Source organism: Narcine bancroftii, chromosome 2 (assembly GCF_036971445.1).
Source record: "Narcine bancroftii isolate sNarBan1 chromosome 2, sNarBan1.hap1, whole genome shotgun sequence".
In the NCBI taxonomy this organism is placed as follows: Eukaryota; Metazoa; Chordata; class Chondrichthyes; order Torpediniformes; family Narcinidae; genus Narcine; species Narcine bancroftii.
This window is the reverse complement of record NC_091470.1, coordinates 298,170,910-298,196,563: the sequence shown is the minus strand read 5'-3', so window position 1 is coordinate 298,196,563 and position 25,654 is coordinate 298,170,910. Positions and strand designations below refer to the sequence as shown.

At 39.0% G+C, this 25,654-nt stretch overlaps 1 protein-coding gene across 2 annotated transcripts in view; it reads right to left on the bottom strand.

The window, feature by feature from the left end:
• Positions 1–2: 2 nt before the first annotated feature.
• The window catches only part of sdr16c5b (short chain dehydrogenase/reductase family 16C, member 5b), a 131,693-nt gene continuing 106,041 nt past the window's right edge, over positions 3–25,654 (bottom strand). The window contains exon 7 of one of the 2 annotated variants that reach the window (XM_069921459.1): positions 3–96. In XM_069921459.1, the coding sequence (XP_069777560.1) occupies positions 90–96 (7 nt within the window). In that variant the 3' untranslated portion in view covers positions 3–89. Of the gene's footprint in view, positions 97–14,096; positions 14,116–25,654 lie in introns of those variants that run through there. The other variant, XM_069921460.1, reaches the window with a different exon arrangement.

Genomic DNA, 25,654 nt, shown 5'->3' with positions numbered 1-25,654 from the left:
ATACTTGGTGTTTGCCCAATTGCAATGATACAAATCAACTTCTGTTTCTTCTTTTTGATGTAGTTTCATGTGTTCAACACATTTGACATTTAGGACCTACAAGCAAAAATAAAAGTTGCAGTCATTTTAGGCACGATAAAGTATGAATGAACTTATTTCAGTAGACAAAATTCTAAGTGCATCAATACTATGACTGCTTTACATACACAACCAAACATTCAAAGCTTTCTTCTACCTCTGCTTCATTTTCCTGCACTCATCTCATAATTCAATTCCCTTAATGTCAAGACATCTATCCATCTCTTTCTTTTTCACTCCTTTTTATTGGTTTTTATAATAAATTCAGCACAATGAAACTAAAAATACAATATCACATATGTATAACTATATTAAGATAAACTTCAAACTATATTACACTGGATGAAGACAGAAAAGACATAAAAATATTTTGTAAATATATATATAAACCCCACCTAACCTACTCTTTTAAAAAAATTGTTTTTTGTTAATCTACTCTCCCTCCCCTAATATTATAAAAAAGTTAATATGAAAAGGAATACAATTAATTACCCCCCCAAAAAAACCACCCAAAGGTAGTAATTCCCTAAAATTGGTGTGGAACACCCCACCAGTGGCAGATGACTATCAAAGATATCAGTGCCATCCACCTCCCCCCAGCCAGAAAAACAATATAAATAATAATGTAATTCAATATCATTAATATATTCAGCCCTGGGACTCCAGTCCCAAAGATTGATTCGAATCTTCAACATCACTAGGACCATGTGTCAAAGCCTCCTTCTTCCCATCTTTCCCATTCTGTCCATTTCCACGTCCATTGGCCCTTCGTTTAGGTGACGACGGTGAAATTCTTCCCTGACCACGTAAATCCGGAAACGAATTAGCGAAAACCAATGCATCGTGATCATTCTCAAAAAACTGAGACTGATAACTGCCATAAAAAACCAACACTGCAGGGTATCGAAAAGCAAATTTATATCCTTTCAGCCACAGCACATCCTTGGCTGAATTAAACTCACGTCGATGTCTAATAATTTCTTGACTCAGATCAGCATAGAAAAATACTCTATTATTCTGACTCATCATTGGAGATTGACTTTGTCTTGCCTTCTGTACCGCCAACCGTAAAATCATTTCTCTATCCTGATAATTCAAGCATCAAATTAACACTGCTCTTGATGGTTGACCCGGTAACAGTTTCCTCCTCAACGCTCTATGTGCCCTTTCTAGTACCAAACCACCTGGAAAGAACTTTATACCTAACTTTATACCTAACATCTCAGGGATCCAGTTCTTAAAAAAAATTATTGGATCTGCACCTTCAATATCTTCCGGAAGGCCCACAATTTTAGATTATTTCTCCGACTTTGATTTTCTAATGAATTAATTTTTTTCAATAAATCTCTCTTCTGAATTCCCCAATCCACGAACGAATCTTCCACTTTCTCTATTTTATCTTTATTACGTACAACTTGCTCTTTACATTCAGAGAAAGCTGTCTCAAACTTTTTAAAAATTTCTTGTACTACAACCACTGAAGTAAGGGATTTATTAACATCTTTCTTAAGTGTAGATATATCTTCAGAGACATTAAACATTGTAGATTGCATTTGAGTCATTTGATGAGACATAGTATCCATATGGTAAGCAATCCCTTCCAGCACAGTAAAAATAGAGTTCAGTCTGGATTCCAGTGCCACATCTTGAGACCCACTTTCTACAAGCTCCTCCTCCAATTGTTCCTGTGAACTGGCCATGAAAGGTAAGTCTTCTTGTTCCAGTGTTGTCAGGGCTTTTCCTGTGCAGCTGCGGGTCTGGACACCCGACGACGGCACCCCGACCACATCAGGGCTCCGCCACTCAGGCCCCCTCACAGACCACACACGTTCCAATAAATCGTGGACCCTGGAAGCACCGTGCATGCCCGGTAGGGCCAGGGGCTGCGCAGGGGCAGTCTCCAGCACCTTCCTGCACATCCCCAACTCCCCCGACAGCAGCGCAGGCCCAAGGGCTCTTTGTTCAGTCAGTCGTCCGTGCGCCCGACATCACGAACGCGCGGGTCAATGACAGTCGATTTTGTCAAGAAGCCAACACCATCTTGCGGGGACAAGACCGGCGCCGGCGTAATACTTAGTCTAACTGGAGTTCTCTGTGGCTTGGAAGTTCCCGACAGCAACTCCGTGGTTCCAACTGGACAGGTAGGCCTCAGTTCTTCATTACTTTTAAAAAGTAGTTTTTTCTGTAGTTGAGTCTTAGGTTTTTTTTAATATTAACTGCCATTACAGACAACTAATGTACTTAGAAGCAAACACAAAACATTAATATACTTAGATTAAAGTTTAAAAACAGGTGTTTAAAAAAACTGGCTGGGGAGGATTAGGACCGCACGTCTGCCCTCTACGCCATCTTGCCACGCCACTGCACCCACCTAAACTACTCTATTAAGAAAAAGGGAAAACTAACATTAAAAAAAATTCTGAGCAGCTTATCCTGAGGGTTACATATATTTTGTAGCTTTTGATTTATACTGTGAATCAAAAAACAAAGATAAGATTATATCTCATCTGGAAGAGTAAGTACATCTAATCACATTAAAAACATTTACATCAAATAAAAATAAGACATGAAAGGCTGCCATTTATCTTCAAATTGCACCGATGAATCAAATACATGATATCTAAACTTTTTCTGAACATAATATGAGAGAACCATTGAAACACTGTTGGAGGTCTAGAATCTTTCTATTTGAATAAGATATAGAGAAGGCCACAACCTGTTGTGTAGGTACAGAAAAACTCCCTATGTCAGGTTCAATGACCCCCAAAAAGAGGAGTTATTGGATTGGGTCATAACTCCACCTGAAATACTGTTGAAAATATATTATAAATTTCTTTCCAATAGATTTCTAAAGTTGGACAGGACCAAAATGTATGTGCCAATATCGTAATATCAGATATGCATCTGTCACAAGTAAGGTTAATATTAGAAAAGATACCAGCCTTCTTATCTTTGGACCATGTGAACATGATGCATCACTCTGAATTGGATTAATGAATGTCAGGCACACAATGAAGAGGTATTCACCAGTTTAAGAATCTTGTTGCATAGATCCTCCAATAAGGGTCTTGCAAGTTCCAATTCCCAAGCCTTTTTAATTTTACCATGAAGTACTGGACGTAATTTCAATAATCTATCGTATATAATTCCAATTATTCCTTTCTGAGAAGGATTCAATTGAAATATATTATCAACTAGATCTGGTGGATATACAAATGTAAAGTCTGGTAATATGGTATTTAAAAACATTCTAATCTGTAAATATCTAAAAAAAATGAATATTTGGTGAGTCATATTTACTTGCCAGCTGTTCAAAAGACATTAAACAACCTTCCTTAAATAAATTTGCAAAAGAAGTAATACCTTTAATTTTTCATAGAGAAAGAATGACCAATTATTGATGGCTGAAAAAATAATTTTGCAAATAGCACTAGACAAGACAAAGTTTTTAAAATAAAAAAATTCCTAAATTGGAACCAGATTTGCAATATATGTTTGAGTATTGGATTAGATATATCCTTATTGATCTTGGTAAACCTAAATGGAAGAGAGGCACCCAAAAAAGAGGCCACTGAATACTGCTGTATAGATCTCAATTTGAAAACTGTCCATAATGGACGATCCAATACGTCAGAATAAAAATTCCAAAAATTAGATAATGAATTTTAACAGCCCAGTAATAAAATCTAAAATTAGGTAGGGCCATACATCCAACCAACTTTTTTTCAATTTTTGTTAATGAAATTTACTAATTCTAAAGTTTCTGTTCTTCCAGATAAAGGAATAAACTTTTGATTCAATATTATCAAAAAAAGACTGGGATGAAAACTGGAATCACTTGAAATAGATATAAAAACTTAGGTAATATTATCATTTTAACTGGATTAATATGACATTAAAGATAATGATAAAGGAGACCATCTAGAAAAAGACAATCTCACATACTCGAATAGAGGAGAAAAATTTAGTTTATATAAATCTTTAAATCGTTTAGTCTTTTAACCCCTAGGTATGTGAAATTATCTCTAATAATCTTTAATGGAACTTGACTGAAGATAGGGACCTGCATATTAATCGGAAAAAAGTCCACTTTTATGAAGGTTTAACTTATATCCAGAGAAAGAGCTGAATTGAGAAAACACAGATAATATAACTAGAATAGATCTTTTGGGATCTGAAATATAAACTAATAGGTTATCTGCATACAAATTAACCTTATGAGCTACACCGTTTCTGACAATCCCTTGAACTTCATGAGTGTCTCTAATGGCTATTGCCAAAGGTTCTAAAGTTAGATCAAATAGCAAGGGGCTAAGGGAACACCCGTGTCTAGTTCCCCAAAACAGCCAAAATAAGGAGGATTTATTATTATTAGTAACCACCATAGCTTAGGGGGTAAATCAAATTTAATCCATGATATAAAGCCCATACCAAAATTAAATCTCCTTAATGTTTCAAATATATGGTTCCACTCTACTCTGTCAAAATCCTTTTCAGCATCTAGAGAAACTACATATTCTGGAATTATATCTGAAGGGGAATAAATAATATTCATTAATCTACAGATGTTAAAATGCAAATAGTGACCTTTACTAAATCCAGTCTGATCTTTAGATATAACAGAGAGAAGGATATTTTCTAACCTACCAGCCAAAATCTTAGAATCTTAAAATCTATAATCAGCAAAGAAATTGCTCTATTTTCTCCTAAATATTCTTTCTGTAATGCAATACAAAAGAATGATACATAGTGTTTTACAATTCAGGTACAATATAAAAGTCTCTGCTCTTCTATTCAATACCAAATGCAATTATTATAAGGAATTACACATCTCTTCCACATGTCTACCTGTGGGCATATACAGGGAGTACGATACTTCAAGTGTCCTCTTCATTAATATTTCTCTGTATCCCATCACATATTATGCATTGTCCTTCCTAAATTCATTATGTTAGACTTCTTCAGATCTAAAGTAATTTTCCAGTTAATCTGCATACTTTGCCAGTCCATTGATGTCTTCAGACAGCCCCAGAGCTTTAGGGCACATCTTCTGCCATTGTAAAGAAGGGCTACTACCTCTCACATCTTTCTGAACACGTCCAGGATATTGGACGTCTATTTTCCTCTCCACCACAAACCCTCCAATGTAGTGTTCTAAAACTTTCTCCCATGAAGCACCATTCTTGTATAGTTTCTAAAGTTGGCTTCAGTTATAAAGCATCCAAGTTTGCATCATCATTGAGCAAAGGTAATGTGGCAGAAGATAGGAAGGAGGATAATGTTGTGCCTTTATTTAAAAAGGGCTGTAAGGTTGAGCCAGGAAACTGCAGGCATGTGAGCTTAACATTAGTTGCAGACTTGTTATTGGAGGGGATTCTAACTATATTTGGAAAGACAAAGACTGATTAGAGATAATTAGCATTGTTTTATTCATGGGAAGTCATGTCTCACAAACTTGATTGAGTTTTTTGGAGGTGACCAAGAAGACAGAAAGAAAAGCAATAAACATTTTCAAACTGCTCCCCTAAACTCACATTCCACCTTAAGCAATCCTTATGCCATAAGTGCTCTGTGATTAGTAAGGGGTTGCTATAAAGTGGTATGTGAGTGGAAAGGAAAAAGGGTATGAAAATCACTTTTAATCATATATAATTGACTTGTTATGTGCATGGTGTCATAACTCCAAAGGAAATGGGCCAATGCCAATTTTCTCAAGCAAAATATTTCAGTATCAATTTGGTCTGGAGCAGTGGTTTTCAACCTTCCCTTCCCTCTCACATACCACCTTAAGCAATCCCTTACTAATCGCAGAGCACATGGCATAGGGATTGCTTAAGGTGGAATGTGAGTTTAGGGGAGCAGTTTGAAAACCATTGGTCTATATGGACTTTAGCAAGCTTTTGACAAGGATCCACATGATAAGCTGGTCTTGAAGATCAGCTAGCATGGGATCCAGGATGAGATGGCTAACTGGATATAGAATGCATGCTTGTTCTGAAACCTTCTATAAGTCATCTTATCAAATGTCTTCTGGAAATCTCAATGCATATCTGCTGGTTCTGCTTAATCCATTTTATTTATTATTTCCTCAAAATAATCCTCGTAAAATCCTACTAAGGGCATGCTTTGTTTTGTGATAACTAAGACCATGACTACAGGCATACACCTTCACATGATGTGGTGAAAGTGATGTCAGGAGCAACTGATTATGCACAGTCCTGCTTTGATCGATAATAAAATATTACTTTTTATTAGAGACAACACATAACAGGCCATTCCACCCCATACATCTTTTGAATGAGAGAAATGGGAGGACATGGAAGGAAAACATACAAACTCCTTACAGACAGTGCCAGATTTGAATCTAGGTTGTTGGTGCTGTAATAGTGTTGAGCTAATTCGCAGGAACCATAACAATAGTTGTGCATCCCACGCAAGAATATATTTTGTATAAATGTATAATTGAATAGCATGTATGGACTGCACCTGCAGAGTGATTCGTTTCCTCTTCCCCCTGCCTGTCCAAGAATTATGACTGATCTTTTTGATCCATAATATTTGGGAACATCACCTCATTGACACATAATAGAACAAGGCATTATCTTGTTTTTTTTAATTAAATATTAAAAAATGAAGTACAATGATTTATTTTACCTGCTCTATGGAGTATCTGTACTTGAAAAGTTCATAAAGGTGAAACAGATTTGTATTGACCAGGATAATAGTAAAAGTATGTTTATACATTATAAAAGTGGGCTATGGCCACATATATCAGAGTGAGAACTCAAAGCTTCATTGACTAGTGTCTAGTTAAAAGAACAAAAAGTTAATAAGCCTCACGTCTTTCAGTCTAAGTGGTGATGCTAAAGACCAGAGAGAATAATGAGATAAACAACATGAAAAAGACGGGGAGAGAAGGAGTATTTTTAATTATATATTAGTCTGACAGCACCAAATTGAGTGTGTGGTATGTATTTCGCTATCAGTGTGAAAGAGATTGAGGTAGAATGACTGAAGCATTTCAAGGCAGATTCAACGGAGATTGAATTTTATTGAAAACACATTGGATGTTTGCCACATCAATTTCTTTATATAATAATAAAAATTCCATACAAAAATACAATGTACATATGCACTAAAATGCTTACTTGCCATAGTAAAAGAGGTATTTTGCAAAATAAAGTCAACTCCAATAGAAGACATTAAATTTCCACAGGGATAAATATAAAAGACAGACAATGAATATACAGTTACAGTAGTGAAAGAAAAAGTACCACTTCAGTACTGCAGACAGGTCTTTGTGGTGTCAAGAGTCTATATTGTATTTCAATCATATAATGTGTAAACACAAAACGCGCAGAAAATCATAAGTTGTGTAAAAACATTTTTGTATAATACGCACACGCATATATCGCATGGTTGTAGTAGTCTAAATTCCGACTGACAAAACTAATTTGCATTTAAATGGGACATGAGACAAAACACATACCAGTATCTGCCACAGTTAATCTCCCACAATCAACTTTTCTCAGAGATGTCAATCGCCCATTATTTATATGATATTCTGTTGCAACCACATTAACAAGATTTGGAGAGGAATCAATTAAATAGATTGAAGACAAGCTTCAGAGTTAAGCAGGATTTTAATTATAATGTTCTCTCAAATCAGAGGCACTTGATATGTAAATCTTCTCCCTCATGGACAGGTCAGGGCAATTAACATTGATAAAGTGCAGTGCCCTAACCAGAATGTCCTATTTATAGGAAAACCATGGCATTCAGTACAGATATTCCCAAGATCAAAATTTCCAACGCCACTATAAATTGTGCATGTTCTTTCATTGCTGCTATTACATTCTCATGGATGCTTTAACAATCCCATGCTTGCTAAAATGGTCAGCGTGTCGCTCCCACAACTGCTATAAATTATGTACATTCTTTCAATGCCGCTATTATATTCCCATGCTCGCTATAAATTCCCATGATCGCTATAAATTGCCAGCGCATGTTTCCCACAGCTGCTATAAATTGTCCGTGTTCTTACAATGTCGCTATGATATTCCCATACCCACTAGAAATTGCTGGTTCGATTTTCGCATGCCTGCTATAAATTGTGTGTTAAATGTGTAAAAGTACAGTAGTGAAAGGGATTCCTTACAAGACCACTCAGAAACTGACTCGAGGTTAAGTATCTCCAAGGTATACAATGGTCATCTTGAGTGAGCGATGCTGATAACACATCTTTTTGCTTTGGATGAATTAACTGATATCTGAAATTTGACATTAATGGAATTATTTTTCTCATCCTAAAACAGTCACACAAAGCGAGGCTTTGTTCAGAGTATATTATCTGCATCTGTTGGGCAATTAGACCCTTCTTCCTCTTATACGCAAAACATTTGATTAAATACACATAGCAGGGAATTTGTGCAAGTCAATCTTTAAATCCATAATACAAGCATGCAGATACAAGTAATAATTTGGAAATACACAAGTTTATTATAAAGAGATTGAATATAAAAGAAAGTTATGCTTTCATTATTCTTAAGCAGTCCTTCAGAATTGAGGAATAACTTACCTGTAATAAACAAAAATGCTGGGGAAACTCAGTAGATCACAAAGCATCCACAGGAAGTAAAAAATAAGCAACATTTCAGGACTGAGCACTTCATCATGTAAAACAAGTAAAAACCTGAATAATAAGGTGAAGGGAAGGAGTGGAGGAAGAAGAAGGGAAAGGAGCATAGGCTTGCAGGCAAGTAGTGGATACTGGTAGGAAGAAAGAAGCTGAGAAGTGATCAGGGAGAGCGCAGAGGGCAAAGGGTTGGCAAGACAAACTGTGGCAGGGCTTCAGCAAGCAGTGGTGGAGAGGGTTTGGTGAAGCGGGACAGTGAGTCTAGGCAGCGAGGCTGATTCTGATAGGTGGTATTTGAGGCAGCCTCGACAGGTCAGTGGTGGTGAGGCTTCAGTGAGGTGGCCTTCGACAGGTCAGTGGTGACAGGGAGCCCGACCCTGACAAGGCGAGGTTCGGTGGGAGCAGTGGCAAAAGGAAGTTCAATTTTTGATAGTTTAGCAATTATAATAAGAATTAGATTTAGAATTAGCATTGCTGGTAATGTATCATATATTTCAGTAATCTCCTAGAACTCTGCCTGATTGCCAGCTGGGAGTTGGGGAGGTATTTCCCAATGTTTTTCCTGAAATTGGCCAAAAGTTTTTTTACTTTGGCTTTTCGCCTCCCCAGGAGCCACGTTACCAGCATATTAAGGCAGAGAGTCATAGTAAATCCAAAAGGAGCAATAGCATTAAATAGAAAGAAATAGAGATGGTTGGAGAGAGAGAGTGTTAGTGAGTATGGATATGGCAGCCAAGGCAGGGGAATGCTCATCTTGCAGGATGTGATTGTCAGGGAAGCCAGCAGTATCCCTGATGACTTCATCTGTGAGAAGTGCATCCAGCTGGAGCTCCTGAAAAACCAAGTTAAGGAATTGCAGCTGGACTTGGATGAACTCTGGAACATTCAGGAGGCAGAGGGGGTGACAGATGGGAGTTATAGGGACATTATCACGCTGGGAGGCAAGAGGAGGGTAGATAGGTAATGGTCTGGAGAGGGAAAGGACAGGCAGGCAGTGCAGGGCACCCCTGTGGGCTTTTTCCTGAGTAACATCTATACCATTTTGGATACTGTTGAAGGGGATGATCTACCAGGCACAAGCCATGGAAATCAGGTCTCTGGCACAGAGTCTGGTCCTGTGACAAAGAAGGGTAGGGAGAAGAAGAGGCAAGCTGTATTGATAGAGGATTCTATAGTTAGGGGACAAATAAGTGGTTCTGTGGAGTAGATCAAGTATCCTGAATGGTATGTTGCCACCCTGGTGCCAGGGTTCGAGATATCGCAAATTGAGCTCACTGCATTCTCAGGAGGGTGAGCAGCCAGACGTTGTGGTCCATATAGGGACCAATGACATAGGTAGGAAGGGTGAAGAGGTCCTGAAGAGAGTTCAGGAGTTAGGCACTAGATTGAAGGAAAGGACCTCCAGGGTAGGTACCCGTGCCATGTCCTGATGAGGTTAGAAATAGGACAATAATACAGCCTCACACGTGGCTAAAGACATGGTGTAGTTGGGAGGGCTTTAGGTTTCTATATCATTGGACTCTCTTCCAGGGAAGGTGGGACCTGTTCCAATGGGACAGTTTGCATCTGAACCAGAGGGGGAAGAAATATCCTTGTGGGCAGATTTCCTAGTGCTGCTCCAGTGGGTTTAAATTAGATTTTCATGGGAAGGGAACCAGAGTGTTAAAGCAGATAGTGAAGTGGAGGACGATAAAGGTCATGCATGGACTGCACATATAGACAGAAATCAAAGGTTTGTACGCAATAAAAAATGTTCTCAGGCGTATTTATTTCAATGCAAGGAGTATTGTCAGAAAGGCAGACGAGCTTAGGACGTGAATTGGCACATGAGATTATGACATTATTTCCATTAGTGAGACTTGATTGGAGGGGTAGGAATGGCAGCTCAATGTTCCGGGTTCCATTGCTTCAGAAGTGATAGAGAAGGAGGGATGAAATGGGGAGAAGTGGCATTGCTAGTCAGGGAAAATATCACAGCTGTGCTTACACAGGACAGCCCAGAGGGCTTGTCTACTGATTCTATATGGGTGGCATTGAGGAATGGGAAAAGGGTGACCACACTGATAAGGTTGTATTATAGCCCGCCCAATAGAGAGAATTGGAGGAGCAAATCTGTAAAGAGATAGCAGACTGATGCAAGAAACAAAAATTTGTGATAGTTGGAGATTTAAAATTTTTAATACATTGACTGGGACTCCCATATTGTAAAAGGGCTGGATGCCTTGGAGTTTGTCAAATGTGTTCAGGAAAGTTTTCTAAATCAATATATAGAGGTACCAACTGGAGAGAGTGCAATTCTGTATCTCTTATTAGGGAACAAGCAGGACAAGTGACAGAATTATGTGTAGGTGAACATTTTGGGTCTAGTGATGATAATGTCATTAGTTGCAAGTTAATTATGGATAAAGATAGGTCTGATCCTCAAGTTGAGATTCTAAATTGGAGAAAGGCCAATTTTGTGGAAATGAGAAAAGATCTAGGAAGAGTGGATGTGTTCAGTAAATGGAAGGCCTTCAGAGGCCAAATTTTGAGAGTGCAGAGTTTGTATGCTCCTGTCACGATTAAAGGCAAAGTTAACAGGCATAGGGAACCTTGGTTTTCAAGGGATATTGGTGATCTGGTTAAGAAGAGATGTATAGAAGGTATAAGTGACAAGGAGAAAATGAGGTATTAGAAGAGTAAAGAAAATGTAAGAGAATATTTAAGAAGGAAATCAGGAAGGCAAAAAGACAGATAATGTGAAGGTAAACCCGAAGAGCTTTTACAAGTATGTTAAGAGTATAAGGATAGAAAGGGACAAAATTGGTCCCCCACAAGATCAGAGTGGTCATCTGTGTGTGGAGCCTCCTGAGGTGGGGAAGATCTTAAAGCAGCTTTTTGCATTGGTATTTACTCAGGAAACAGAGATAATGTATAAGAAAGGAAGGGAAACAAGCAGAAGTGGCTTGAAAATCTGCCAGAAATTGGCAGATGGAATTTAATGCAGACAAGTGTTGCAATTTGGAAGGACAAACCAAAGTAGGACATACACAGTAAATGACAGGGCAAAGAGGAGGAGGTTCTTGCTGCCTTCCAGTGAATAAAGGTAGATAAATCCACGGGTCTTGCCATGATATTCCCTCGGATATTGAAGGAGATTAGTGTAGAAATTGCAGGGGTCCTGGCAGAAATATTTAAAACAGCCTTAGCCACGGGCGAGGTGCTAGAGGATTGTTGTTCCATTCTTTAAAAAGACTCCAAAAGTTAATCAAGAAATTACAGGCCAGTGACCCTGACGCCCGTAGTAAATTATTGGAGGGTTTACTGAGAGATTGGGTATACAAGTATTTTGAGAGCCATGGGCTGATTAAGATAGTCAGCATGGCTTTGTGTGTGGTAAGTTGTGTTTAAAAAATCTTATAGTTTTTTTTTTAGGTTACCAAGCACGTAGATGAAGGAAAGGCTGAGAATGTTGTCAACGTGGAATTTAGTAAGACCTTTGACAAAGTCCCACGTGGGAGGTTAAATCAGAAGGTTTAGACATCAGATATTCATGAAGAGGATGTAAACTGGATTTCAAATTGGTTTAATGGGAGAAGACAGAGAGTGGTAGTGGATGATTGCTTCTCATTAGTGGTGTGGCTCAGGGATCAGTGCTTGGATCATTGTTGTTTGTTGTCTATATTAATGATCTGGATGATAATATAATATACTGGATCAGCATGTTTACTGATGACACCAAGATTGGAAGCACTATGGACAGAGAGGAAGGGTTTCAAAGCTTGCAGAAGGATCTGGACCAATTGGAAAAATGGGCCAGAAAATGGCAGATGGAATTTAATGCAGACAAGTGTTGCAATTTGGAAGGACAAACCAAAGTAGGACATACACAGTAAATGACAGGGCACTGAGGAATGCAGAGGAACAAAAGGATCTGGGAATACAGATACATAATTCCCTGAAAAGTGGGGTGGTTGTAAAGAAAGCTATTGGCATCTGGGCCTTCATAAATCAAAATATTGAGTACAGGAGTTGGGATGTTAGGGTGAGGTTGTATAAGATATTGGTGAAGTCAAATTTGAAGTACTGTGTGTAGTTCTGGTCATCTAACTACAGGGAGGCTTTCAGTAAGATTGAAAGAGTGCAGAGAAGATTTACTAGGATTTTGCTGGTCTTCAGGAGTTACAGGAAAAGATGAAATAGGTTAGGACTTTATTCTTTGAAGTATAGAAGAATGAGGGGAGATTTGACAGAAATTTACAAAATTATGAGAGGTATAGACAGAGTAAATGTGAGTAGGCTCTTTCCACATAGATTAGGAGAGATATATATGAGAGGACATGGTTTTCGGGTGAAAGGGGAAAGTTTTCAGAGAAACTTGTTCACTCAGAGAGTGAAGGATTTAAATTTGGTCCACACACATATTCCACTACTGATGGGTGTGGAATGAGCTTCCATCTATGTGATCAATGCAGGATTATTCCTTTTAAAAAAATATATTTTTTTTAAATAAATATACATAGGAAAACTGTCCAATATTTATAACTTTTTCTTTTCAAAAATACAAACAAAACAACCCCCCTCCACCCAACAATATAAATCCATGCACTGTCAGGGCTCACATTGATGTTGACCATCAAAAATTCTATACGAGGAAGTCACTTGTTTTTATACTATAGGAGCATTTATTATTATCCTTTTTACTATTGTATTTATAATTGCAATTGGGTCCCTATATTATACAAAAATGGTTGCCATATCTTAATAAATCTCATATTTGTTCTTTAAATTATTATTTTTTCCATAGGTATGCAGCTATTCATCTCAGCAGTCCATCGTGCTATATGTAGAGGATTTCCAAGTGATCGCAGTACATTTCTTAGCCATTGCTAAGGCTATTTTAACAAATGAAATTTAGTTCGTTTATTGCTTATTTCAATGAAGTTGCCCAAAAGATAAAGGTCCAGGTCGCCCATGAAGGGTACCCCTGTTATCCTTGTTAATATTTCAGTAATATCCTTCCAGAAAGGTCTCACTTTGCACACGACATCACAGCATGTAAAAATGTTCCTATTTCTACACCACACCTAAAACACATTTTTAATTATTTCAGATTTTGATTTTGCAACTTCTGTGGTGTGAGATATAATTGGTGTAGAAAATTGTGTTGCACTAATCGGTGTCTTGCATTTATAATTGATGTCATGCTATTCAAACACCAATCAGGCCAACATCTTTCCATTATTGCAACACCTAGATCCGACTCCCATCTCTGTAAGCCTGGTTTCACACTTTCATTCTGGAGAGCATAGTACATCTTAGTTATAAATTTAGGTGTATTCCCCAGTCAAATCATTTGTTCCATTTCACTAATTTCAAGTGGGGCCAAAGTTTGGCCATCTTTCTCTGAGGAACGATCTTAGCTGGAGAAAACAAAAGAAAGTCCCATTAGACACTCCGTATTTACTTCTTAATTGTTCAAAAGACATGCGATCCCTCCATATAGCAATAGTCAATATATCTTATTCCCTTATGCCATGAATTCAATATTTTGTTACCCAGTTCCATAGGCACCAATACATTTTTACATCATGGTATTCTTAATGATATAAATGTTTTATTTCCTAATACACATTTATTTCTGGCCATATTCTAATCATATGTATTAATATAGGGTTATCCATCTTTTTTGTTATTAACTTAACTTTCCACTTATAAATACAGTTTCTTCTTCTATTGAATTTAAATCCCATTCGGATCCAAGAAGGGGGACTGTCTTCTTCTTCAAAAACAAAATTTCTTGTGCTAATAAATAATATTTCTTAAAGTCTGGAAGTATAAGTCCCATGTTACTTTTTTCAATGAAGTTCTCAGCACTTTGGTATTCCATAGGAATTGCCTTATTCAATAATTTAAAGAATTTTTAGGTAGTGCAACAGGTAACGATTGAAAAAAATCCTGTAATCTTGGTATCACATTCATTTTTATACAGTTTACTCTTCCCACTAAAGTAATCAGCATCTCCTTCCATTTCTGTAAATCTTTATTTTTTTCTAAAAGAGTATAATTAAATGTATATAAATCCTGTAAATTATTATGGCATTATTCCTAAATAATTGATTCCACTACTATTTAAATCTACTACCGTTTTGATATCTTTCATAATCAATTTTTTTTCAATGGCATTATCTCATTCTTGTTCATATTTATTTTATAACTTTATATTCTTCCATATTTTTCTAATATTGTTTATAATTTTATCAAGGATTCAGCTGGGTCACACATACATAATAGCACATCATCAGAAAATAAACTAATTTTATGTTCTTCCTCTCCAACTTTAAAGCCCTTAATGTTCGGATCTCCCCTTATAATCTCCACCAGTGGTTCAATGGCTAGGACAAAAAGTGCTTGAAACAGAGGACACCCCTGTCTACTCAATCTACTGAAGGGAAAAACCGATGACATTCGATTGTTAATTACAATTTTGGCTTGTGGTTTATGATAAAGTGTTCTTATCCAGTTTATAAATTTTCTGCCTATACCAAATTTTTCCAATGTTTTAAATAAGAAAGACCATTCTAATTGATATTTTTCTGCATCTAAAGAGATAGTTATACTTTGATTCAACTTTGATTTTGCCATATGTATTATATTAAATAGACTATTTGAAGAATGTCTTCCTTTAACAAATCCCACCTGATCTGCATCCATTAATTTTGGTAGATATTGCCCAAGTCTATTAGCCAATACCTTTACCAATATTTTATAATCTGCATTGAGGAGTGATGTAGGTCTACATGATTAAGTTTTTAATGGGTCTCTACCTTTCTTTGGTGGCACTGTAATTATTGCAGTTGAGAAAGATTCTGGGAGGGTTTGAGTCTCCACCATCTGGTCCAATACATCCATCACAAGAGGTATCAATAAATCTTTAAATTGTCTGTAGAATTCGGGAGGAAACCCATCCTCCCCCAGAGATTTGTAAGCTTGTAAAGTACCCAAGGCTTTCTAGATTTCTTCTCTTGTGAAAGGGGCATCTAAATCAATTTGTTCTTTTTCTAATTTTAGAAGTTAAACATTTGTTAAAAATTTGTCCATTTCATTTTCATTTAATAGTATTGATTTATATAGTTTTGTATAATATTGTCTAAAAGTATTATTTATTTCTGTTTGATTATATGCTATAATATCAGTCTGTTTTTATTGCATTTATCATTCTAGATGACTCTTCTGCCTTTAACTGACAAGATAAAACTTTATATGCCTGCTCACCGAATACGTTAAAAAAATTTTTTTTTTTCATTCTATACATTTGAAATGTGTTATATTTCAATTTTTAAAATTCTCTATCAGTCTATATTTTTCGTGACCCTGTTCTTGGATATTCATTTCCTAATTTTGTTATATAGTTCTCTATACCATCTAGTTCTGGAGCATATTCTGTCAAAATTTTTTTATAGGAAATAATTTGTTCTCTTAGATAATCTTTCAGTGTATCCCATATTTAAAAAAGCTATTATCAATAAAAGGTTAGTTTCACAGAATTGTCTCTTAATAGATTCTCAACAGTCCTTCCTTTTCAACAGTGTAGCTTTGAGACACCATCTCTATATATTTTCTTGTTTTTCCATTATTGCAATAAAGTTGATGGTGAACGATCTGACTGAAGACTCACCAAATATTCAATTTTTAGCACTCTACTTATCAATCCTTGTATGTGAATCATGTACCCTTGAGTAGAATGAGTAGTTTCTTTCTAAGGAGTTAAGCTGCTTCTATATAATCTATCAAATTTAAATCCTTCATAATTAATAGTGTTGTTTTTGCAGCTTCTTCTCTTGTCACTGTTTTGGCTAATATATACAGTATTGGATATAGACAGAAATTGAAGTTTCCTCCAACCAGTATATTTTGTCTTCTGCTGTTTTTAAAAATATCTTTCATAAAGGTTTCATCATCATAATTTGGTGCATAGATGTTCATAAAAGTCCATGATTCTCCATAAATTTTACAATGTCCCATTATAAATCTTCTGGCTTAGTCAGTCAGCGTCTCTTCTATTATTATTGGTATATTTTTATTAATTAAAATCTTTTCTCTTGCTTTTGAACCAAATGAAGACAATATTATTTGTCCCACCCATCCTCTTTTTAATTTAGCATGCTCCTTGTGGAAAAGACCATTTCTGCCTTTAATTTTTAAGGTATGCGAAAACCTGCCTCCTTTTCACCATTAACAATAGAACTAATAAATTTTAACATTCTTTCAATATTGATTATTCAAACAAGTATTGTTTAACAATAAAATATTTTAGATTATTTAAATAATAGTGATCTTGCCCCTTCAAAAAACACATACAATGACCCTGCCCTGATGGTGACAAACTGGAATCCCTAAAAGCCAACGAAAAAAACCCATGGAATCCTCTGAGGAAGAAGAACCCCTCTCTTTAGTGCCATATTTTATAGAGTCTGCTCTCTCGGCACTATTCTCCTTCTTGGAACAGAGTCTCCACCTTGCTACTACTTTTCCTAAGTTTTCTCTCTTTTCTGAGCTCTCTATGAAGATTTCAATAAAATTTACTTTACAACAATAAATAAGGCATTTTAAAAAAAATACAGCTTTTACTTAGTCCCATTACACACATTCTTTACAGTCGTCCTCTTTGATAGCCTTAGCCTTTAAAGCCTTGCAAGAAGACTTCCACCTCATTTCTAGTCTTGAAAAAAAATCATTGATTACCTTCTGTTACTTCAACCTTCAGAGTCATGGGGTATATCAGAGATGTACTATCAATAATTCAAGAGACTAGAGTTAGGAATTATAGACTTTTATTTACAATAAACTTGAAGGTCATCCTGTGCCATGACCCAGGCTTTCTGGGGAAGGGTTATGGCATTGAAGCCTTTACACAGTCAAGAGGGAGGAGCCACAGGTACAGCCACAGGAGTATACAGCAGTTCACCACATTCACCCTTGTTTTTTTTTAATTTTGTCAAGTGGGGTAACATGGGGCATAAAGGTATTAGACAGTCGTTCTCAACCTTTTTCCACTCACATATCACTTTAAGTATTTCCTATGCCATAGGTGCTCTGTGATTAGTAGGTGGAAAGAAAAAGGTTGAAAACCACTGTTTTAATTGTACCTAATTGACTTATGTTCATGGTTTTACAACTCCAAACTAAATAGGCCAATGACAATTTTACTCAAGCAAAATATTTCAGTAACAATTGGTCTAGAGCAGCGACTCTTAACCTTCCCTTTCCACTCACATACCACCTTAAGCAATCCCTTACTAATCACAGAAGGCAAAGGGATTACGTAAAGTGGTATGTGAGTGGAAAGAAAAAAAGTTGAAAATCACTATCTTAGAGGTTAAGTCTGATCAGCAGTCTCGTCTTCTGTTGTGATCAGCAGCGAGTTGGTTGCTCTGCTCTAGCCAGGGCCATTGATTCATTCTGGTCTTCCAGTGCTGTGTTGACCTTCTGGGGGCTTTGGGGCTCGACTGGAGTGACTAGAGCAGGGGCAGGGCTAGGGTGCCATGGTATGTAATGAGTGTCCATGGGAGGGAAGGGTGCTATTTGCTGGGTATGCTCCTCGGGTGCCCCCGCACGTGTGAAGTCCCGGATGGAGAGTTTCCTCACGCCCATCCGGGTATGCTACATAGGTGCATTGGGGGATTGCATGGAGGAGCTGGACCCTTTTGACCAGTGAGTCATTTTATGGCCCTTCACATGCTTCCAACACCCCTCATGTGCTTCCACAGCAGGACTGGGCCTGGGAACATCAACCAGGATGAAAGGGTTGTCCCCGACATGGACTTCTTGGGAAAAAAGAAAATTTGTCCTGAGGGGTAGGATTGGTGAGAGTACATAGCAGTGACCCGATTGCGTGGAGCACCTCAGGTAGGACCTCCTACCAGTGAGACAATCAGTCTTCTGGACTTAAAGGCAAGAAGGATGGCTTTCTACACGGTGGTGTTCTCCTTCTCCCTGGCTGTTGCCTCAGGGTTTATAACTAGTGGTCCAGCAGGTATTGGTGCAGCTTGTCTCATGGACATATGCCAGGTACCTGTATAGGGTGAACAAGTGCAGTGACATGATGTGGTGGTCTTGTCTGGGCAGGGGATGGCAAAGGGGAAATGTGAATACTCATCAATGACAGTAAGGAAATACACGTTGTAGTTGGTGGAAGGGAGGTGGCCCTTGAAAATCCAAAGTCAGGCATTCAAACAACCGTGTGACTTCACCGGGTACACCCTACCTGGTTGGTAGAAGTGCAGTTTGCACTCTACACAGACCCGGCAGTTACTGATCATGTCTCTGACCTCCTCGATGGAGTACAGCAGATTATAAAATTTGATAAAAGTGGAAAAATCTCATGACACCGTAGTGCCAGAGATCATTGTGGTCTTGAGGCAGTCTATCTGCACATTGGCATGTACCTCGGAATAAGGCATTTAGGGGCTCGTTGAGTTTACCCAGCTGTAACAGAATATTGTAGCTATAGGTGGAGAGTTCAATCCTCCACCTCAAAATGTTATCATTCTTACCCTGCTGTTTATAGTCAAACATGAATGGCATGGCCCATTGGTCTGAGAGCAGGGTAAAATATCTGCTGGCCTGGTAGTGCCTCACCACCTCAACTATTGCCTGAGCCGCCTCCTCAATGGAGGAGTGTCAGATTTCAGGGCCCTGGAGGGTATGGGAGGTGACGGCCACGGGCCAACATGCCTGGTTCAGGGTGGCAACCAGGGTAGAAAAATGACTCCTCGCTCTCGACCTGAAACAGGGCAGATTCATCCACTGCATGTGTTGCAGCTTTAGCAATGTCCTCTTTTATCTAACTGAAGGCTTCACAGACCTCCATTGTCAGGCGAAGGGTGTGGACGTGATAAGGAGGCAGGCTTTGTCTGCATAATTAGGCACCCACTGGGCAATATAGGAAAAGAATTCCAAGCACCTTCTCAGATCCTTGAGGCGACAGGGAAGGGGGAGCTCTAGCAGTGAGCGCATATGGTCAAGGTCGGGGTCAATAACTAAATTCTCTATAACACCAAGGATCACCAAGTGGATAGTGTGGAAAACATTTATCCCTGTTGTAGGTGAGGTTTGGTTATTTTAATAAATTTCTGGAGATTGGCACTATGATCTTGCAGGTCATGGCCACAGATCATTATGTTATCAAGGTAGAGGAAGGTGGCACTCAGGTCATTTTGGTCCACCACCTGGTCCTTCTCCCACTTGAAAATGGAGCTGGTAATACTGAAGGGGACCCTGAGGAAACGGTAGATGCGGCTATCTGCCTCAAAGGCTGTGTACAGGCGGTCCTCCGGATAGATGGGGAGCTGGTGGTATGCAGATTTCCCATCGATCGTGGAAAAGACACAATATTGGGCAATTTGATTAACCATGTCCACAATGCGAGGGAGGGGGATAAGCATCCAGCTGTGTACAGCAGTTAAAAGTCTGGCAATAATCAATCACTATCTTGTGTTTATCATCACTATCTTGAGTTTATCACCACCACTTGTGGTCTCTACAGGCTGGTACTGGGCTCAATGATTCCCTCATTCAGGAGTCCCTGGACCTCCAGTTTAATAAACACCCTGTCCCCTTCACTGCATCACCTGTTTTTTTTTAATATATAGCAACTGGCTTACAGTTGGGGGTGAGGTTCATGAACAGTGGTGGGGAAATCGATGCAGAGAGTAGAGAGACCGTATTGATTAGGCTGGCAAGGATGGGTGGGGGGGGGTGGCATGCCGACGAACTGCAGGTTGCCGACAGGTTGAGATGTGGGGGAGGGGGGGGGGGGGAAGAGGAGGGGACTGTCGTATTCCATTGTGACACTTTTTTTTTTAAAAAAGAATTATTTTTCACACTATGAACCATATTAACCAAAATACACACAAATATTTCCCTCTTGAATATACAGTGTCATTTTCTCTCCCCTCCCTTCCCACCCCCCCTCCCACCCACCCACCCACCCACTAAACATTTAACATATATATTTTTTTTTCGCTTGGCTTTACGGACGAAGATTTATGGAGGGGTATGTCCACGTCTGCTGCAGGCTCGTTGATGACTGACAAGTCCGATGCGGGACAGGCAGGCACGGTTGCAGCGGTTGCAAGGGAAAATTGGTTGGTTGGGGTTGGGTGTTGGGTTTTTCCTCCTTTGTCTTTTGTCAGTGAGGTGGGCTCTGTGGTCTTCTTCAAAGGAGGTTGCTGCCCGCCGAACTGTGAGGCGCCAAGATGCACGGTTTGAGGCGATATCAGCCCACTGGCGGTGGTCAATGTGGCAGGCTCTAAGAGATTTCTTTAAACAGTCGTTGTACCTCTTCTTTACACCCATTAAACAATGTCATCACACAATGAAAATAAACAAGAAAATTGTGTCATCTACTTTTACACACTGGGTCAGTTCATTTTATCTTCTCATTCTGTCATTTTGGGGGGTGGAGGTCCACGATAGGCCCTCTCTGTTGTGTTCCATGTACGGTCCACAAATTTGTTCAAATACTGTGATGTTATTTCTTAAATTATATGTTTTTTTTCCAATGGAATACATTTATTCATTTCTATGTACCATTGCTGTACTTTCAGGCTCTCTTCTGATTTCCAGGTTGACATTATCCATTTTTTTGCTACAGCTAAGGCTATCAAAATAAATCTTTTTTGTGCTTCATCCAAATTGAGGCCTAGTTCTTTACTTCTTATATTACTTAGAAGAACAATCTCTGGCTTTTTTGGCATGTTGCTTTTTGTGATTTTATTTAATACCTGATTTAGATCTTCCCAAAACTTTTTCACTTTCTCACATGCCCAAATTGCATGTACTGTTGTTCCCATTTCCTTCTTAGAATGAAAACATCTATCTGGTACTGTTGGGTCCATTTATTTAACTTTTGCAGCGTGGTATATAGCCTGTTTAACCAATTATATTATATCATGCATAACCTCATGTTTATTGTGTTTCTCATAGTTCCAGAGCATAGCTTTTCCCATTTTTCATCTTTATGTTTAGAACTTGTTCCTACTTTTGTTTGGGTGTACAGCTTATTTCATCGTTCTCTTTCTCTTGCAGCTTGATATACATGTTGAGGTGACAATGAACACAAAGTCCAAACCCAACAGCACTGGTGCACAGAGCTGTTGCATTAAGTTGCTGTAAGTCATGCCCTGCCTGGTCAACGTCAGTGGTTTAGCTGCAGATCTTGGTTGAGTGGGACTTTGAGGCCAGGACAACTTTATAGCTTACTCAGTGCTCCCGCAATCAAAAAGGCATCTTGTTACCTGATCATTGATTGATATGTCCATCATAGACTGGATGAGTTGATGTGGACTGTTCTAGTCCAGTAACACAGAAGCTAGTGTCAGTTTGTAGGCTGTCCAATGTTGACTTGTAGTCAGGAAGCATAAAGGTGGCGCCCAAGCGGTGGTGTGATTATTCCCAGAAGTTGGCAGGTTTCAAGATGTTGGACCATGTTGCAGTGTGGTCGCCCCTAGAAGCTGACAGCAGCCAAGATGGCAGCACTGGGACTAGAAGGCAGCTGTGATTGACATAAGTACGCATAGTCCCCCTTCTTTCTGAACCTCAAGCATACAGCTCTTTCGCCTGGCAGCTTTTCGGGAATGCTTTGGTTGGCCACAAAAGTAGCACTTCGGGTGCTCCTGGGATATTGTGGCAGTAGTGGGTTCACTCATTGAACGTAGTAGTGGGCTGCTGGCCTGTGGACCAGAATTCAAGATGGTAGCTCCCATGTAGACTCTGTGATATTCGCCAAGTATCTTTCCACGTTATGGAGGGCGATCTCACGAGGTTGATTGCCCCTCTCAATTCTAATTTACTCTGTTTAAGTAGCCTCTGGTGCATGCAGTCTGACCTGACACCTGCAACATAGATGTCCAGGATCATGTCCTCCATGTTTTGGGCAGCCAACACCAACAAGAAGGTTCACACCTGTGCAAGTCCACGTAGGGCCTGGAGGAACTCTTCGCTCAATTCACTTGATCAATGTTTGCGGGTAGCAAGCATGTGCCTGGTGTATACCTCATCGACTTTCTCCCTGTACTGATCCTTGAGAATGTTCATTGACTCTGTGTATGTTGAGGCATTCCTGATCATCTGGAACACTCAGTGTCCAACCCAGAAGAAGAGTAGGTGCAGCTTCTTTGCTTCAGTGGCCATGTCTCCAGTGGAGTTCTCTGTAGAAAGACCTCAAAGCAGTGTAGCCAGAGTTCAAAGCAGTCTGAGGCTTCTGGCAATTGTAGGTCGATCTCCAGCTTATCGGACTTCGAGTTGTTCCATCATTGGAAAAAAAATTTTGTAAAGAAAATTAATGCACTATCAATAACTCAACTCGAGTTACGGAACTATAGGGTTTTATTTACAATAAAGTGTGCTGTGACTCAGGCTTTCTGGGGAGGGTTTATGTCAGAGGTCCTCAAACTTTTTCTTTCCACTCACATAACTCTAAGTAATCCCTATGCCATGGTGCTCTGTGATTAGTAAGGGATTGCTTAAGGTGGTATATGAGTGGGAAGGAAAAGTTGAGAATCACTGCTTTAGACCCAATTGTTACTGAAATTATTTGCTTGAGAAAGATTGTCATTGGCCCATTTCCATTGGAGTTATGAAACAGTGTGCATACAGGTCCATTAGAATGATTAAAACAGTGGTTTTCAAACTTTTTCTTTCCACCCACATAGTAATTCCTTACTAATCAGAGTACCTAATGGCATAGGGATTACTTAGTGGTAAATTTGTGGAAAGAAAAAGGTTGAGAACTACTACTCTAAGCAAAATAATAGTTGGCCTAAGATTGACCATGAAAATGTGCTATTTTTTCAAGAGTTTAGTCCTCCTTTGATTAAGCAAAGGAAGGAATTTGACAATGTAAAGACAACTGTGTTCCAAAAACTTGAAATATTCGATGATTGTGGTGAACTGCTGTACACATTTATCTGGCTCAGCCCTGTCCTGTGACTGTAACTCCTCCCTCTTGACTCTGTATAAAGGCTCCAACACCATAACCCAGTGATTCTCAATCTTTCTTTCTACTCACATACCACTAAGTATTCCCTATGCCATAGATGCTCTGCGATGAGTAAAGAATTGCTTACGATGGTATGCGAGTGGAAAGAAAGTTTGAAAACCACTTTTAATCATGCCTAATTGACTCGTTATGTGCACGGTTTAGTAACTCCAAAGGAAATGGGCCAATAACAATTTTTATCAAGCAAAATATTTCAATAACAATTGGTCTAGAGCAGTGGTTCTCAACCTTCCCTTCCCACTCACATACCAGATAGTGACACCCAGGAATTTAAATTTGCTCACCCTCCATGCTTCTGATCCCACAATTCTAGTTTTTGCTTCCTGAAGTTAACAAACAGTGCCTTGGTTTTGGTGACATTGAGTTCAAGGTTGTTGATGCACTATTCAGCCAAGTTTTCAATCTCCTTCCTATATGCTGATTTGTAGCTCCTTTTTATACAATCCACTACCATGGTATTGTAGATGGTGGTGTCACACCGAGCCACATACCATAGGTGTAAAGTGAGTAGAGCAGTGTGGTAAACAATTGTGGTGCTCATACTGATGGAGACAGTGGAGGAGATTTTCTTAGAATCCTCACAGATTGTGTTCTGGAGGTGAGGAAATGGAAGATTCAATTACACAGTGGGGTGTCGAGTCCCAAGTCTTGGAGTTTGCTGATCAATTTTGAGGGGATGATGGTGTTGAAACCTGAACTGCAGTCAATTAAGAGCATCCTGTTGTATGCATCTTTGCTATCCAGTGTTTCAGGCTTTGTGTAGAGTGAGTGAGATGGCATCTGTTGTAGTCCTGTTGCTACAATAGCCATATTGGAATGGATCCATGTCACTGCTCAGGCAGGAACTGATATGCTTTAACACCAGCCTTTCAAAACTCTCCGTCACTTAATGGGAGTGCCACTGGTCGAGTCATTTAGGCAGGTTACCACACTCTTCTTACACACCCGTATGATTGAGGCCTGTTTGAAACAGGTGCTGGAGTGAAATATTGAAGATTTCTGTGAATACAACAGCAAAGTGGTCAGCACAGGTTTTTAAATGCTCAGCCGGGTATTCAGTCCAGATAATTTCCTCAGATTCACTTTCCTGAAGGCAGCCTGCACATAATCCTTGCATATGGCGGATAGGAGAGGATCATCAGAGGAGATAGGGGTGCAGTGGTGGTTCTTCCTTGTTCATGTGGTCAAATCGGGTGTAGAAGACATTGTGTTCATCTGGAAGTGAGCTTTGCCTTCTACTACACTGGATTTGATTTTGTAGCAGGTTACATCATTTAGGCCAGGAGGTCAGTGATCCAGAATTACCTTTTGTTTTTGTAGGATTCAAGAGTCTAATGTGACCTTCATGGGAATCATCGCCTATTCCACAGGTACATGCGTGGAAAATAGAACAGTTAAGCACAGGAGCAGATCCTTCAGCCCACATCTGCACCAAATGTGCAGAGATTAATCCAAAACTCAACTGCTTCCACATAATACACACCTCTATTCCCTGCACATTCTTCTCTCTAGAGCAAGGGTGGCCATACTGTGGCTCATGAGCCATATGCGACTCTTGCAGAATTATGTTGTCTGGGAGTCAGGAATCGTATGACCCTGTGGTCACAATGGTAGTTTTGGTGTGCATGGTTTGTTATTGAAAATATTTGGTAAGTATACCAGTATATACACTAGTAAAAGTAGACTCCTGTATTTTAGGCCCCTGCCACCCATCCATCCAAACGCTCAATGCCTTGACCACAAACTCTCACCTAGGCCCTAGCCAGCTGCCTGTCAAAGCTCCCGATTGCTGTATCTTGCTCAGACCCTAGCTGTCCGCCCATCAGAGTTCTCAATGCCTCAAACAACGCAAGTACTTACCGCAATCAAAAGTAGTATGCTTTTACCCTAAACGTTGG